The sequence below is a fragment of the Uloborus diversus genome, chromosome 7 (assembly GCF_026930045.1).
Source record: "Uloborus diversus isolate 005 chromosome 7, Udiv.v.3.1, whole genome shotgun sequence".
Classification (NCBI taxonomy): Eukaryota; Metazoa; Arthropoda; class Arachnida; order Araneae; family Uloboridae; genus Uloborus; species Uloborus diversus.
The window spans coordinates 8,302,652-8,318,722 of record NC_072737.1 but is presented as its reverse complement, the minus strand read 5'-3'; the positions used below and the strand labels follow the sequence as shown (position 1 = coordinate 8,318,722).

The 16,071-nt window shown below is 35.5% G+C and overlaps 1 protein-coding gene across 1 annotated transcript in view; it reads right to left on the bottom strand.

Moving 5' to 3' along the window:
- LOC129226218 (probable phosphorylase b kinase regulatory subunit beta) overlaps positions 1-16,071 on the bottom strand; it is a gene marked incomplete at its 3' end in the record, with an annotated part of 111,023 nt that overhangs the window by 17,136 nt on the left and 77,816 nt on the right. The window contains exon 15 of the mRNA XM_054860817.1: positions 15,396-15,500. Coding sequence (XP_054716792.1) covers positions 15,396-15,500 — 105 coding nt within the window. The remainder of the gene's footprint in view (positions 1-15,395; positions 15,501-16,071) is intronic.

The following is a 16,071-nucleotide window of genomic DNA, read 5'->3' as shown; positions in this document are numbered from 1 at the left end:
TGGCGTTGGTGGAAGTCAAAAAACAGTGCCTTTGCAAAAGCTTGTGACTAAACCGTTTGTTGGGCTAAATGCCTTTATTTTTGGTTCTTGAAGGATTTCACCAATATTGTTTAAAAGAAAAATCATTTTGTGACTTACCTTTTGCCATTCCGAGAGAAAACTTTGCGCGAAGAATCCCATCCACCTGCCGCCAACACTCAAATGTCCGAGTTTGAATCGGAAGTGTTCGGAAAACATGCGGCATGCTATGATTGGTTGTTGTCATTCGGCAGATGTCGGTAAACTTCCGAAAGAGCACGTGTCAATGACGTGATGAAATCATGTTGAGGTGTTAAGTGCTGAATGCCAAATTAAATAAGAAGTGTGCAACCGGCAAGCTGTGTTTTCTCCGGGTTGAGTTGTTTTGGCAATATGCAAATTAGGTAACGTCACATTGTTTCTGGAAAGGCCGAATCTGGCTATAAATACGCAGACCGGCAGGAGCTCGATCGCTGGGGCTTCGCTTCGTTTTTACTTCTACTCGTCTCCTCGTCTTGTGTTGTCTGTGTCCCGTGAACGTGTTCGTTAAATGTCATCCTAAATCTTTGCTATTGGCCTCTTGGTGAGGTCTGGTTTTTCCTGGAAAAGCACTGATGATGTTTTGAGTTTGAAACCCGCGTGTTGTGATGACGTCTACAAAAGCAAAGAGTTCCAAGTTTCCCTGATGTGGGTCTTTTGTTCTCCTGCGGAAGAAGATCGCGTCCATCCCTGGCATACCTTTCCTTGATGTGGTGAACTGTGGCTCACGCGGTGTGAATCGACCTGCCTGCAATTCGTGGAAATTGCCATGCTGTCCAACGACCGGTGAGACGTCACCTTGGAACACCAACAGGACTTTTAATCCATGCATGGACCCATTGTAAGATCTTTTTTTTCTAATTTTTCCCGGGGAACAAATCATTGTGTTGTAACCAATTTTCAATATGTGTCAAATAAATGTTTTTCAGTGTAAAGAATGATTCATGTTTTATTTTCTCCGGGCAGGCCACTACCTCAAATTTTTAGTTGGAAATGAGTTGCCTAATTTTCAGCTTAGCTGTAGGCCATAAACCTCAAATTATATCCAACAGGTGGTAGCAGAGTCGTGTGGTTGATCTGCCTGGAGAAAATTGAATCATTTCTTTATTATGGAGAAAGATTATAGAAATGTTGAGAAGTTGGGCTCCCATAATTGGGCTACCTGGTCCAAAGATATAAAAATGGTGCTCATAGAAAGGGATTTATGGGAGATTACCCAAAAGAAACCAGAAGGGGAGTTAACTAGTGCTGACAGAAAAAGATGTGGCCAAGCTTTAGCCATCATCTATTTAAACTTGGAAAAAGATACAAAAAGGTTAATTGATAATTTGGAAGATCCTAATGAAGCCTGGAAAGCCCTTAAGGCAAATTTTGAACCCCCATCTTTCGCCAGAGTAGCCGCATTGTGGGAATCCTACTTCTCTTGCAAAATGCAAGAAGGTGAAACGGTGGGATTATTCGCTGCAAGGTTGGGGGGAATTTTTAACCAATTAGTCGAAAATGGATATATTATGGAAGAAAAACTCAGAACTTTTCAATTGATACGGTATCTACCTCCTAGTTTCAGCAGTATTGTTCAAGCCATCTACAGATGGGAAGGAGAAAGATTTACTTTCTCAAAAGTAAAAGATGAACTACTAGCTGAGGAAGGTAGGATTAGGTATTTGGCCGAAGAGCCTAATATAGAAAATTCGGCAATGTTTTCAAAACCCGGAAACTCCGGAATGGCAAATGGTAGGGGTAAATTTCTTGCTAAAAATAAAGTTTGTTACATTTGCAAAAAGAAAGGGCATATTGCGTCGAAGTGTTGGAGCCGTAACAAAGTAAAACAGGATAAGAATTTTAAATTTCAAACCAAAGAAGACCCTCAGGCAGGAATGTTTTGTTCAGTAAATGAAATTTCTGCAAACACTACCTACCCAAAATGTGAGGATACATGGCTATTGGATAGCGGCAGCACATCTCATTTTTGTAGAGATAAATCGTTATTTGCCGAGCTAGAGCCTGTACAAAACACACAAATGGAGGTAGCTGTAGGAAATGTGAAGAGCCAAGTAGAGGGCATTGGGAAAGTGATTTTTAAAATTGAATCAGATGGAAAATTAGTTACCATCACATTGAATAACGTTTTCTATGCTCCAACACTGCGACGCAACCTAATTTCTGGTTCTTGTATAGATAGACAGGGCTATAAGCTCAAATGGTTGCCCGGAAAGATCTGTGTCTTTAATCAAGAAAATGTTAAATTATTTACAGCAAATTTAATAAATAAACTTTATCATGTTAAACCAAATTTTTATATTGATTGTGCAAATGTTAATTATACCAAAGTCTTTAAGACCAAGGACCCGTCTGAAGGGGCCAATATGGTCAGTGTTGATATGGAGAAATGGCATAGGAGATTTTGCCATATAAATATGGAAAGTATCACCAAAACGAGTAAACTTGGTGCAGTCCAAGGACTGGAGATTAAGAAGGGGCAAAAACCCAATTGTGACCCTTGTCAATTAGGGAAAATGAGGAAGTGCTCGTTTAAATCTATGCCAGAAAGGCGTACTAATTCTGCACTTCAATTGCTCTACATGGACCTGATGGGACCCCTTCAGACCGAGTCCTTGGGGGGAAAGAAATATATTTTTATAATTATAGATGATTTCTCAAGAAAGTCATATGTTTTCTTTTTAAGAACAAAAAATGAGGCATTTAATGTTTTTGTAAATTTTCAAAAAAGGACTGAAAGATTCCTGAATTCAAAAATTTTGGCTATCCGTTCCGATAATGGAACAGAATTTGTCAACAAAGATTTTGAAAACTATCTCACCAATCAGGGAATAAAAATAGAGCGGACCAATTCCTACACCCCGCAAATGAACGGGGTAGTAGAAAGGTATAATTTAACCATAATGAATGGTGTGAGGTCTATGCTCAAGGATTCTGGATTGGGGGATGAGTTTTGGGCTGAAGCCGCTCTTTGTTTCAACTATGTAAGGAATCGGACGGTAATAGGAAATATGGACAAGACCCCATTCGAACTGTTTTCTGGACGTAAACCTTCAGTGAGGCACCTACGTATTTTTGGGTGTACTGCCTATGTAGGTCGGCCTAGGTCCAAACTAAAAAAGTTAGATATGAGGGCTACCAAGGGGATCATGGTCGGATACGCCTTACGTACCAAAGGGTACAGAATCTGGGATCCTGAAACCAGAACAGTCACAGAAACTATTAACGTAAAGTTTAATGAAAATGAAAAATGGGGGGAATTAAAAGTCCAAAATAAAAATGAGAGAAAATTTAATTTTATCAGGCCTATAAGTGAAGTTCAACTTGAACAGGAAATCCAGGAGAGCGTTGAGCAAACTCCCTGTGAAAAGATTAAATGGGTTAGAGAAGCCAAAAAGAGAAAGACCGGGGATAGGACTGATATTTATTATACAATTGCTGGTAAAAATAAAGTTAGATTAAATTCATTAAAACAGGTTCTAAAATATTGTAGTGAAAATAAAATAGAGTATAAACCAAAACTTTTTGATTTTTCATCTAAAAATCCAACAGTAGGGGAAATCTGTGACGACAGTGAAAGTTCGGGAGAAAGTGAAGAAGCAAGTTTGGTAGAAATTTTTATACCGAACTCGTATAGGCAATGTATGGCTACCCCCGAGGTGGACAACTGGAAACTGGCCATGGAGTCTGAAGTGGATGTCATTAACCAAAGAGAGGTGTGGGACCTTGTACCCCCACCAGAGGGGAAACCAATTTTGGGAAACAGGTGGGTCTACGACCTCAAGGTAAATGACAGGGGTGAAGTTGTAAGATACAAGGCCAGATTAGTTGTTAGGGGGGACCGTCAGTCAATTGAGTCATATTCTGAAGTTTTCAGTCCAGTAATTGAGTTTTCACTTGTAAGAGTTTTCTTTTCTATTTTTATATGTCTTTTAAAATGGTGTCACTCACAAATTGATGTAAAAAATGCTTACCTGTATGCTGATTTAGAGGAACAAATCTACATGAGACAACCAGAGGGTTTTGTCAGTAAAAGCCACCCTAATTTTGTCTGTAAATTGAAGAAGTCTCTCTATGGACTACACCAGTCCGGAAGAAACTGGTTCTTAGAAATAGACAGTGTTCTTCGTGGTTTTGGTTTTCAAAAATTAAAAGGATGTAATTGTGTATACCATAGAGACAAAAATACTTTTCTTCTTATTTATGTAGATGATATAATAATTCTAGCAAAAAATGAAAATTTAATTAAAAAGGTAATCAATGAAATTAAAAGTATGTATGATATTAAAGAAATGGGGAAAACCAGAAAGCTCCTGGGGATTGAATTTGTGGAAGATAAAAATAATCTTTTCATTCACCAAAGCTCTTATATTTCGAAGGTCTTGGAGTTATTCTCTGATTACTATGTGCCAAATTCAACCCTCCCAATCTCAAAGGGTACAGTTTTGTCGAAGGACGACTGCCCGAAAACTGAGGAAGAAAAAAGGGAAGCAGAAAAGCTCCCATACAGAAATTTGTTGGGTTGTATGGCATACATAGCGGGGAAGACCCGACCTGACATTTCGTATGCGGTGAATATTTTTTCCCAATTTCAAGCAAATCCCGGAAGAAAGCATTGGGATTTTCTATTAAGATTGTTAGGGTATTTAAAGTATACAATATCATACAAACTAAATTTAAGCTCAATCAATAGTGTAGATCTACGGGGATTTTCAGACTCCGATTACGCCGCTAATCGGGAGGATAGAGTCTCAATGGGAGGATCAATTTTGTGTATTGATCGGGTCCCAATTAATTGGAGGACATTTAAACATAAATGTGTTGCGTTATCCACAATGGAAGCAGAATATATTTCACTTGGTGAAACTGCAAAAGAAATGGTCTGGCTGAAGAGGATAATCATAGAAATAAGTGAATTAAATATTGAAAACCTCCAGCTTAAAGATACAATTATTTATTGTGATAACACTGCAACAATTGATTTTTCTAAGTCTCCCATTGAGAATTCCCGTACAAAACACATTGATGTAAGGTACCATTTTTTAAGAAATTTAATTGAGCAAAAGATTTTTTTGATTAAATATGTGAGGACAAATATAAACATCGCGGATATTTTCACTAAACCCCTATCTAAGAATTGTTTAAATAAACTTTGTAAAATTATATTTAATTGGGATTAAATGAGGGGGGCGTATCAAGTTTTTGAACTGTTTTTCAAATGTATCTTTTGTAAATATAATATGAATGTAGTTAAATGTTTTTAATGTATAGAATGTGTTTTTTGATGAAATTCCTTCAAGAGGGGGGAACTTGTTGGGCTAAATGCCTTTATTTTTGGTTCTTGAAGGATTTCACCAATATTGTTTAAAAGAAAAATCATTTTGTGACTTACCTTTTGCCATTCCGAGAGAAAACTTTGCGCGAAGAATCCCATCCACCTGCCGCCAACACTCAAATGTCCGAGTTTGAATCGGAAGTGTTCGGAAAACATGCGGCATGCTATGATTGGTTGTTGTCATTCGGCAGATGTCGGTAAACTTCCGAAAGAGCACGTGTCAATGACGTGATGAAATCATGTTGAGGTGTTAAGTGCTGAATGCCAAATTAAATAAGAAGTGTGCAACCGGCAAGCTGTGTTTTCTCCGGGTTGAGTTGTTTTGGCAATATGCAAATTAGGTAACGTCACATTGTTTCTGGAAAGGCCGAATCTGGCTATAAATACGCAGACCGGCAGGAGCTCGATCGCTGGGGCTTCGCTTCGTTTTTACTTCTACTCGTCTCCTCGTCTTGTGTTGTCTGTGTCCCGTGAACGTGTTCGTTAAATGTCATCCTAAATCTTTGCTATTGGCCTCTTGGTGAGGTCTGGTTTTTCCTGGAAAAGCACTGATGATGTTTTGAGTTTGAAACCCGCGTGTTGTGATGACGTCTACAAAAGCAAAGAGTTCCAAGTTTCCCTGATGTGGGTCTTTTGTTCTCCTGCGGAAGAAGATCGCGTCCATCCCTGGCATACCTTTCCTTGATGTGGTGAACTGTGGCTCACGCGGTGTGAATCGACCTGCCTGCAATTCGTGGAAATTGCCATGCTGTCCAACGACCGGTGAGACGTCACCTTGGAACACCAACAGAACTTTTAATCCATGCATGGACCCATTGTAAGATCTTTTTTTTCTAATTTTTCCCGGGGAACAAATCATTGTGTTGTAACCAATTTTCAATATGTGTCAAATAAATGTTTTTCAGTGTAAAGAATGATTCATGTTTTATTTTCTCCGGGCAGGCCACTACCTCAAATTTTTAGTTGGAAATGAGTTGCCTAATTTTCAGCTTAGCTGTAGGCCATAAACCTCAAATTATATCCAACACCGTTGCTAAACTTTAAGGACATTGCAGGACACAATGGAGATTTGGAGTTGCATTCTAATCATCACTACCACAAACGAGCAGTAGAACAGGGGATTGCATTCCTGCAAACATTTGATAGGCCAGACTTGGAAATAGTTAATCTTGTGAATGAGCAGCATCTCAAAGAGGTAGAAGCAAATAGGGAACGTCTTCGTCCGATTGTTGAAACAGTTATTTTTCTCGGGCGGCAAAATCTTGCATTCCGTGGACACCGAGATGACGGGTCAATACTTTTAAACGCTGATACATCTGGTGGTGCCTCCGCCGTAGCAGTTAACGAAGGGAATTTTAGAGAGCTTTTGAAATTTAGAGTATCTGCTGGGGACCAAAAACTGGAGAAGCACTTACAGTCAGCTTCCGCTAATGCGACATACATTAGTAAGACCACACAAAATGCTCTCATTTCATGCTGCGGAAAGGAAATATTGGAGAAGATTTTGTCTAACGTGCGAGCGTCGCAGTATTATGCACTACTTTTTGACGAGACAACAGATCTGTCACACTCGTCACAACTAAGCCTTACGATTAGATACGTTAATGATGGTGGCATTCGTGAGGATTTTATAACCTTCGTAGATGCATTTTCAGAAATAGATCCCACTAAACATAATGATTATGGATCTGAGGAAGATGATTGGAAGGCTATAGAGAAATTAATCACTAACGAAGAAACTACAGACGAAACCGCCACACTAACAGAGTTGTCCTTGACCGGTAAGGCTATCGGTCAAATTGTGTTATTTCAACTGAAAAATAGACTGCAGCTTCCTTTAGAACTCTGTGTTGGAATAGGAACAGATGGATGCGCGGTCATGCTTTCTGAAGTTCGCGGTGCAGTCGCGGAGGTTCAGAAAGAAGCAAAAAACGCCATCAAGACACCCTGCTACAGTCACAAGCTGAATAATTCCATTTCACGCAGTTCAAAAGTGCCCACTATCCGAGATGCTGTAGCAGTTATAAAGGAAATAGTTTCCTTTTTCAAGGCCCATCCAAAGAGGAAGACTGTTCTCTTGAGCACCTTGGGATGTGCCCTGACATCCTTATGTGAGACTCGGTGGGTGGAGAGACACAAGGCTGTGCTTCAGTTCTCTGTCGACCTCCCGAAGGTAGTTGAGACCTTAGAAAAAATATCAGGATGGCGTGATCCAAGCACAGCTGGCAAGGCTACTTCATTAGTGACAGCAGTTTGTAACGCCCAATTTATAGTGGCTATATTGTGCCTCAGCGATATACTGTCCTTAACTCACTCTTTGAGTAAATTGTTGCAAAAGAAAGCCCTTGATATTCATGAAAGTTCTGTGCTGGTAAAAAATACAATAAGCATTCTAGCCAGACGAAGAGAGAATTTAAGTTCTAGCTTTAGCAGAATCTGGCAACGAGCACAAAACTTAGCCGAAGAGCTAGAGATTGAGCTAAGCATTCCACGGATCCCTTCCCGTAAAGGACGGCAAATCTATCGTGCAAATTACGATACAAATTCAGCAGAAGAATATTTTAGGGTTTCAGTATATGCACCTGTTCTAGACTTCATTCTAGCAGATTTGCGAGAAAGATTCTCAGCTGAAACATTAGACGCGTTTCAGCTGTTCATTATCATACCAGAAAATATTGTTAAGATAAATCTGGAAGAAAATGATGAAATTGTAGCATCCCTCCTCGATCGCTTCGGACTTCTCCTTGACGTCGAAAGAGGAAGTGCCGAGTTTCTGCTGAAAGATGAACTCTTATTATGGAAGGAAAAATGGGTTGAAGAAATGGGAAAGAAAGCAGAGCTTCCCGTAACTGCTTTAAACGTATTGCCTAGCTGTGATGCATTTCCCATCATACGAAAATGTGTCCAAATCCTTGCAACACTTCCAGTAAGTAATGCATCCTCTGAAAGATCATTTTCCTCGCTGCGACGCCTTAAGACGTATTTAAGGACAACAATGACTGAAAGTCGTCTTGTTGGTCTTGCACGTATGCATATTCACAGGAATATTACAATTGATATAGATAAAGTGATTACGAGGTTTGCAAAAAGCGGCAATAAAAGGAGAAGACAATTCAGAATATAAAACTCAGTAGCGTCACTACTAGTAGGGGAGAAAGAGGGTGGATTCTGACCCGGGTGTCACCCTTCTGAGGGATGACACTCAAAACGAATATAACATTTACAGAAAATATAAGTACCGGAATTTCCCCCAAGTTTCCCCCAATTCAATCAAATTATAAAAATATACCTGAAATTAGATAACTATCTTGTATAAATAATTGAGAAAATTAAATGGTGAAACACCTTGATCAGTTTCCTCATTTTCTCTCCAAATTTACTACCAATGGTGAAGTTCGTTCACAAACTAACCATCAAAAATAAGCAATTTTGTACGGTACGGCATATGTTTGTTTAACCTTTTTGAGTCACAAATGGACACTGGCTGTAGAGACAGTGGTAGTAGTCCAGTTATAGTTTATTGAAAGTGAGCATTAACCCCAACTGCAGTACATAGCGGTAATAGTTTACAACTTTTTCCGTTTCTTCATTCTCTCGAATTGACACATTGTTAGTAAAACAATTAAGTTTCTGGATCCTGTTCAACCTTGGAAGCAAAGCACTTCTCTGCTTGTCAAACTGTCTCTGTTGCCATTAAATATTACTAAAATGTAAATGAAAGTATTGAATTTTACGTGCTTCCTTCAACAATCTCTTGCATGATATTGCGCGAGTTTCATTCTTGATGATGTCAGAGCGTTAGGAGATCGCTTTTGGCTATTATATAGATATTTCTGAAGTGAAAACTTCTTAAGCCATGTTGGGCATTTTTGAAGATGGGAAAAACAATAATGTTTGTTATTGGTGATAATATCACCAATATCAGAAACATTATTGTTTCAATGTTTCTCGAACACACATATTATGTGTGTTCGTCGCTGCCACGCTGAAAATGGACTGCTAATTCTAATAAGCGCAATACGAGAATTTTTGCATGAAAATTTATTTATTCATTCATTCTTCAGACTCTTCTGAATTACTTCAATTTAAAATTTAGAAGATATTTAATGATTTGTCAGGGGGCTTTCAACATTATGTTTGCAAATGATAAAAATCTACCATTTCTGAATTTTAAAATAGAAAATTTGATTTAACGATGTTCAATGATTTGAATCTTAACACAACGAGACAAAAAACTATAATCGATGCAGTCTTTGTAAGATATTTAAATAAATTCGAAGAAAAATTGCTTATTTCCTATTTTAGTTAAAAAAAACCTGTAGTATCAATTTCGGAACTAAGTGATAATAATGATGATAATGATTGAAGAGTTGTTAAAATTGTGGATAAAAATTTATAAGTCTTATTGGTATTCATTTCTAAGAATACCAACTCCTTGAATTTCATATTACATGTGTCTGTAAATATACGTTTTAAGCAAAAGCTTGCAATGTTTGTATGTAAAATAATATGCATTATTTTTGATGTACATTAGCGCATTAAATAAAAATTGTAATATAATTTTTTGTAGTAGTAGTTTATAATAACGAATAAACATACACCTCAATTAAAAGTATTTTCTGCATAATAAATTATTTGTTTACGATTCAAAAAATACACACGTAATTGTTCAAATTTTTACGTCAGTCAGCATTCGCGGAGTACCGTTTTTTTACAAGGGGAGGAGGAGCTAATTACCATCCTCGGTGTCCCCCGTGCTAGAAACGCCGCCATAGAACAATATTATATTTTGTTTCATACACGAGTGTATTTTTATTTTATACTTTTTTTACAAAACGGTCAAATGGCTGAATTTTTAAATGAAAAGACAATGTTTAACAAATCAAAATATAATTTTTCCCCCACTTCCTGAACTTTTTTTTTTGGGGGGGGGGCGCCGGCATCTCATTGGAGGGGGGCGCCAAAATGAGAATGAAATTGCCCCCCCCTGAGAGAAATCCTGGATCCGCCCCTGCATACAATAGCTAAATATAGGAATAAAACTCACACATACAGAAAAGTTATAGCTAAAACAATAATATTGATTGTAAAAAAATGCATGAAAAAGCTAAAAACAAACAAGAACATAATCATAAGTCACCACCGTTGAAGAGAGTTTTCTAGTAAGTTTAATACAGTAAACTCCCGATTATCTGCGGATTAGGGTGGCACGGTAACCGCGGATAAGCGAAACCGCGGATAATCCGAATTATAGGTAAAAAACGAAACTAGTGCATACAATAGCTAAAAATAGGAATAAAACTCACACATACAAAAAAGTTATAGCTAAAACAATAATATTGATTGTAAAAAAATGCATGAAAAAGCTAAAAACAAACAATAACATAATCATAAGTCACCACCGTTGAAGAGAGTTTTCTAGTAAGTTTAATACAGTAAACTCCCGATTATCTGCGGATTAGGGTGGCACGGTAACCGCGGATAAGCGAAACCGCGGATAATCCGAATTATAGGTAAAAAACGAAACTAGTGCATACAATAGCTAAAAATAGGAATAAAACTCACACATACAAAAAAGTTATAGCTAAAACAATAATATTGATTGTAAAAAAATGCATGAAAAAGCTAAAAACAAACAATAACATAATCATAAGTCACCACCGTTGAAGAGAGTTTTCTAGTAAGTTTAATACAGTAAACTCCCGATTATCCGCGGATTAGGGTGGCACGGTAAACGCGGATAAGCGAAACCGCGGATAATCCGAATTATAGGTAAAAAACGAAACTAGTGCATACAATAGCTAAATATAGGAATAAAACTCACACATACAGAAAAGTTATAGCTAAAACAATAATATTGATTGTAAAAAAATGCATGAAAAAGCTAAAAACAAACAAGAACATAATCATAAGTCACCACCGTTGAAGAGAGTTTTCTAGTAAGTTTAATACAGTAAACTCCCGATTATCTGCGGATTAGGGTGGCACGGTAACCGCGGATAAGCGAAACCGCGGATAATCCGAATTATAGGTAAAAAACGAAACTAGTGCATACAATAGCTAAAAATAGGAATAAAACTCACACATACAAAAAAGTTATAGCTAAAACAATAATATTGATTGTAAAAAAATGCATGAAAAAGCTAAAAACAAACAATAACATAATCATAAGTCACCACCGTTGAAGAGAAAAGAAAAAGTTAAAAGACCCGGGCATAATCCGAGTCGCGGATAATCTGACCGCCGATAATCGGGAGTTTACTGTATTCTGCCTTTAATGATAATAAAACTATTGTTATAATTAATCATGGAAATTGAACAAAGAAATGTGAACAAAATATTACTACAAGAATTGAATGATACAAGCTAATTAATTGAATATCTAAAATATTTCAGAATTTAATATGAAATAAGCATTGAAGGTTTGTGCCTAATGAAAAGTACAATCGTCTCGAGCGTTTGAGCAATAATTCCTATTTCTAATAAAAAATCAACACACGATTTTAGATCATATTTCTTAAAGGTATTAATTAATAATAATTACACCTTTGCACAAGGTTCGATGATATATATCAGTCGATATATATCCAATATTTATTTTGAAAATATTTTGATATTTTCGATATTTATTTTTCTAACTACCATACTTTCAATTTCAAAAGTACATTAATCATAGTAATATTGTTCATTTATTATAAAAAATAACCAAAAAGTTATGTACTACATTTCTATGATGTATTAATACATCTTTAATACAACAAAGTAATATAATATTCCTTTTTTACTTGTATTTTATCTTCATAAAATTATTAGTAATGCAACTATTTTAAATCATATCAAAAGTGTCTAATCAAATATTAAACATTGCTCAGAAAAAGGAAAATGTCTTATTACTGCAAGGACTAATGCATATTTTTTTTTTATTTCTGAGTCATGTAACTTTGTAAAAGTAGCTAACAGAAGAAAAATGAGTAAAACAGAGGCTAATGCTAAATGAACTCCATTAAAATTGATAGAAATGTAAAATGAAATATTAGATATAAATAATGAACGAAGCACTAATTTTAAGTCTACATATTGTAATTATAATGTAAGAAATTAAAGAGTGATTTGAGGATGCATTAACTATTTTCAAGACTTTAGTTTGTGCTGATTGAAAATATCGGATATATATCAAAATATCCTATGTATATCAAAATATCCGATATATATATATATATCAAAATATCATGATATTTTCGATATTTATTTTTTCAACTATGGTATTTTCAATATAAAAAGTATATTAATCATAGTAATATTGTTCATTTATTATTAAAAATAACCAAAAAGTTATGCACTGTATTTTTATGATGTATAATATATCATTAATATAACATTCCTTTTTTACCTGTATTTAATTTTCATAAAATTATTAGTAATGTAGCAATTTTAATTCTTGTTAAAAGTGCCAGTTTTGCTCAGGAAAAAAGAAAATGTTTTGTTAACTGTGCACTGACTAATGCATATTATTTATTTCTGAGCCATATAACTATAAAAGTAGCTAACAGAAGAAAAATGAGTAAAACAGAGGCTAATGCTAAATTAACTCCATTAAATTGATAGAAATGCAAAATGAAATATTAGATATAAATAATGAAAGAAACCATAATTAAAAGTCTACATATTGTAATTTTAATTTGTAATATAAGAAAATAAAGAGTGATTTGAGGATGCAGTTAGTATTTTGAAGACTTTAGTTTGTGCTAGTTGAAAATATCGGATAGATATCAAAATATGCGATAGATATCAAAATATCAGATATTTTCGAACCCTGCGCTTTGCAGCATATTTTAATTTTCAGTGTTACTTGCCATAATGAGTTGGTCATTATTTCTATCAAAACACTAACTGATCAAAATAGTGATTTGATAACAAGAAAAAACATCCAAACTGCTCAGTGAAATAGTTTCAAACTTCTTAAGGGGAAAAAAAAGTCAAATGAAAAGAGAAAAAAAAGTGGGGGGCTTTGAATTAAACAAAAGCCATAATAGAAAAATACAAGCTATAATAGAAAAATATTTTTCTAGTTACATTAAAACAAGTTATTACGCACACATGATAGAACAATTTATTTGCAAAAGAAAGCTTTTTAATTAGGTAACAAAAATCTCACTAAGAGACGAAATTGAAATTTCTGTCTGAAATGTAGATTTAAATATTCCTTCAAAATGCAAATTGACTAAGATTTCTTGGCAAGCATAAAACTTTTATGAATGCATTTTACAATATCAGATACAGTTTGATTATTCACAACAGTTTTAATTCAGCACAGTTATCCATTTAAAAAACACCAATGGAAAGCATTAACAGGCAATTTAGCTAACCCTGATTCAGAAAATATTTTTCTAGCATTTCATAAAATAAATAATATGATATTAATAATTAAATGACTTTTTTTTCTCTCTCTCTCTCTTTCTCTTAGAATGGGAAAAAATTATGGCTCAAGAAATTTCAGTTCGTAAATTATAAAATTACACAAATAGTATGATTTACAAAAAAAAGACCATCTCTAACACCAATTACAGTCCTTTTAGCTTTTCAAGATAAAAATGATACTTAACTACAGTACGACTCAAATCAAAAAAGTATGGATCTACATTGCATAATTTTACTCTCTCCTCCAATCTTTTTATACAAAAGAAAAAAAAGAAGTGAATAAACAGAAACTTGTAATTTATTTCTGAAGCAAAAGAAGAAAAAAATGGCAAAGCTGAACAACTCAGAACTACCAGAGAAAGGGGGAGTCTTCCTTCACAGATTATTGATACATTATAAAATACAAATACAAATGTGACGACCAGCAACAGGCTCTGGGCCCAGCTAGGCTGGTCCTAGTCAATTAATCAATCCCCAATGAAGATCAATGGCCCTCTTAAAGCTATCCACTCCCTGGCTCATGACCGCCTCTTCCGGTAAGCTATTCCAAGTGCCCACGACCCTGCTAAAGTAGTAGTTTTTCCTGATTTCCAAGTTAGCCTGAGATTTAAATAGCTTAAAACAATGGCCCCTCGTCCTGCTTTCCCCGCAAAAATTTAATCCATTCACATCATTGATAAATTTAAATAACTGAATCATGTCTCCTCTGACTCTCCTTTGCTCCAGGCTATACATGTTAAGCCTATTAAGTCTGGTATCATAATCTAAATCTGAGAGTCCCCTTACTAATTTAGTTACCCTTCTTTGAACCCTTTCCAATACGAAAATATCTTTCTTCAGATAAGGCGACCAAAACTGAACAGCATACTCCAAATGAGGTCTTACTAAACTCCTATATAAAGGCAGAAGAACTTTCTTAGATTTGTTTGAAATAGATCTCTTGATGAACCCAAGCATTTTGTTGGCTTTGTTACTAGCAATGCTGCACTGTTGACTAAACTTGAAGTCCTGATTTATAAAGACACCCAGATCCATAACATTTTCTGCCTGATTTATGACTGAACCCTGTAAACGATATCTCATACGCTTATTTCCATGACCTAAGTGTAGCACTTGACATTTCCCTACATTAACTGCCATACCCCATTTATCTGCCCACTTAGTAATATGATCTAAATCCTCTTGCAGCTGTTTTACTTGTTCTTCATTTTCGACAATCCCCATAACTTTTACATCGTCAGCAAAACAATTCATGCTTCCAGAAATATTTTCATTGATGTCATTCATAAATATAATAAACAAAAGAGGCCCTAAAACTGATCCCTGAGGAACCCCACTTAAAACATCACTCCAATTAGAATGATTTCCTCTCACAACTCCTCTTTGCTTCCTACCAGTAAGCCAATTTCTAACCCAAAGTAAAGTTTTTCCTCCTATTCCAATGTCAGCTAACTTTCTGAGACTTGAAAGAATAGACAAATCGTTTTACAACACTAAAATATGAAAAGCAAATGCAATAAAATCATTTGCCAAATGGCAATTTCGATCATTTTATCACTTCTCAAAAGTGCAAGAGCTTACTTACCTTAATGTCATCAATCAACAGTGCCATATCATGTGAGAGATAAAAATCACTGACTTCAAAAATAAGGGGATAGCAAATGACAGTCTGCCCACAGATTCTGTACAGCTGAAAAGATTAATTAACAAATAGTAATTAAAAATAAAGAACTAATAAATTTCAAAGGTATTAACACTAACAAGCAATAGCTATCAGGTTCAGGGTATATCTATTTAGTATAATTTAGAAATTTTTTTATACATTTAGGTTTTTTTTTATGGTTAGAACTTTGGGTTTATCAATAGATCTATTTCAAACAAATCTAAAGAAGTTCTTCTGCCCTTATATAGAAGTTTGGTAAGACCCCATTTGGAGTATGCTGTTCAGTTTTGGTCTCCTTATCTTAAGAAAGACATTAATGTATTGGAAAGGGTTCAAAGGCGGGCTACAAGGCTAATAAGTGGACTTTCTCATTCAGACTACGATTCCAGGCTTAGAAGGCTAAAAATGTACAGTCTTGAGCAAAGGAGAGACCGAGGGGACATGATTCAGTTGTTTAAATTTATTAAAGTGAAAGATGTTACGGGGCTGAAGTTTAGCACTGAAAACAGGACAAGGGGTCATTGTTTTAAGCTATTTAAATCTCAGGCTAACATGGACATTAGGAAAAATTATTATTTTAGCAGGGCAGTGGAACCTC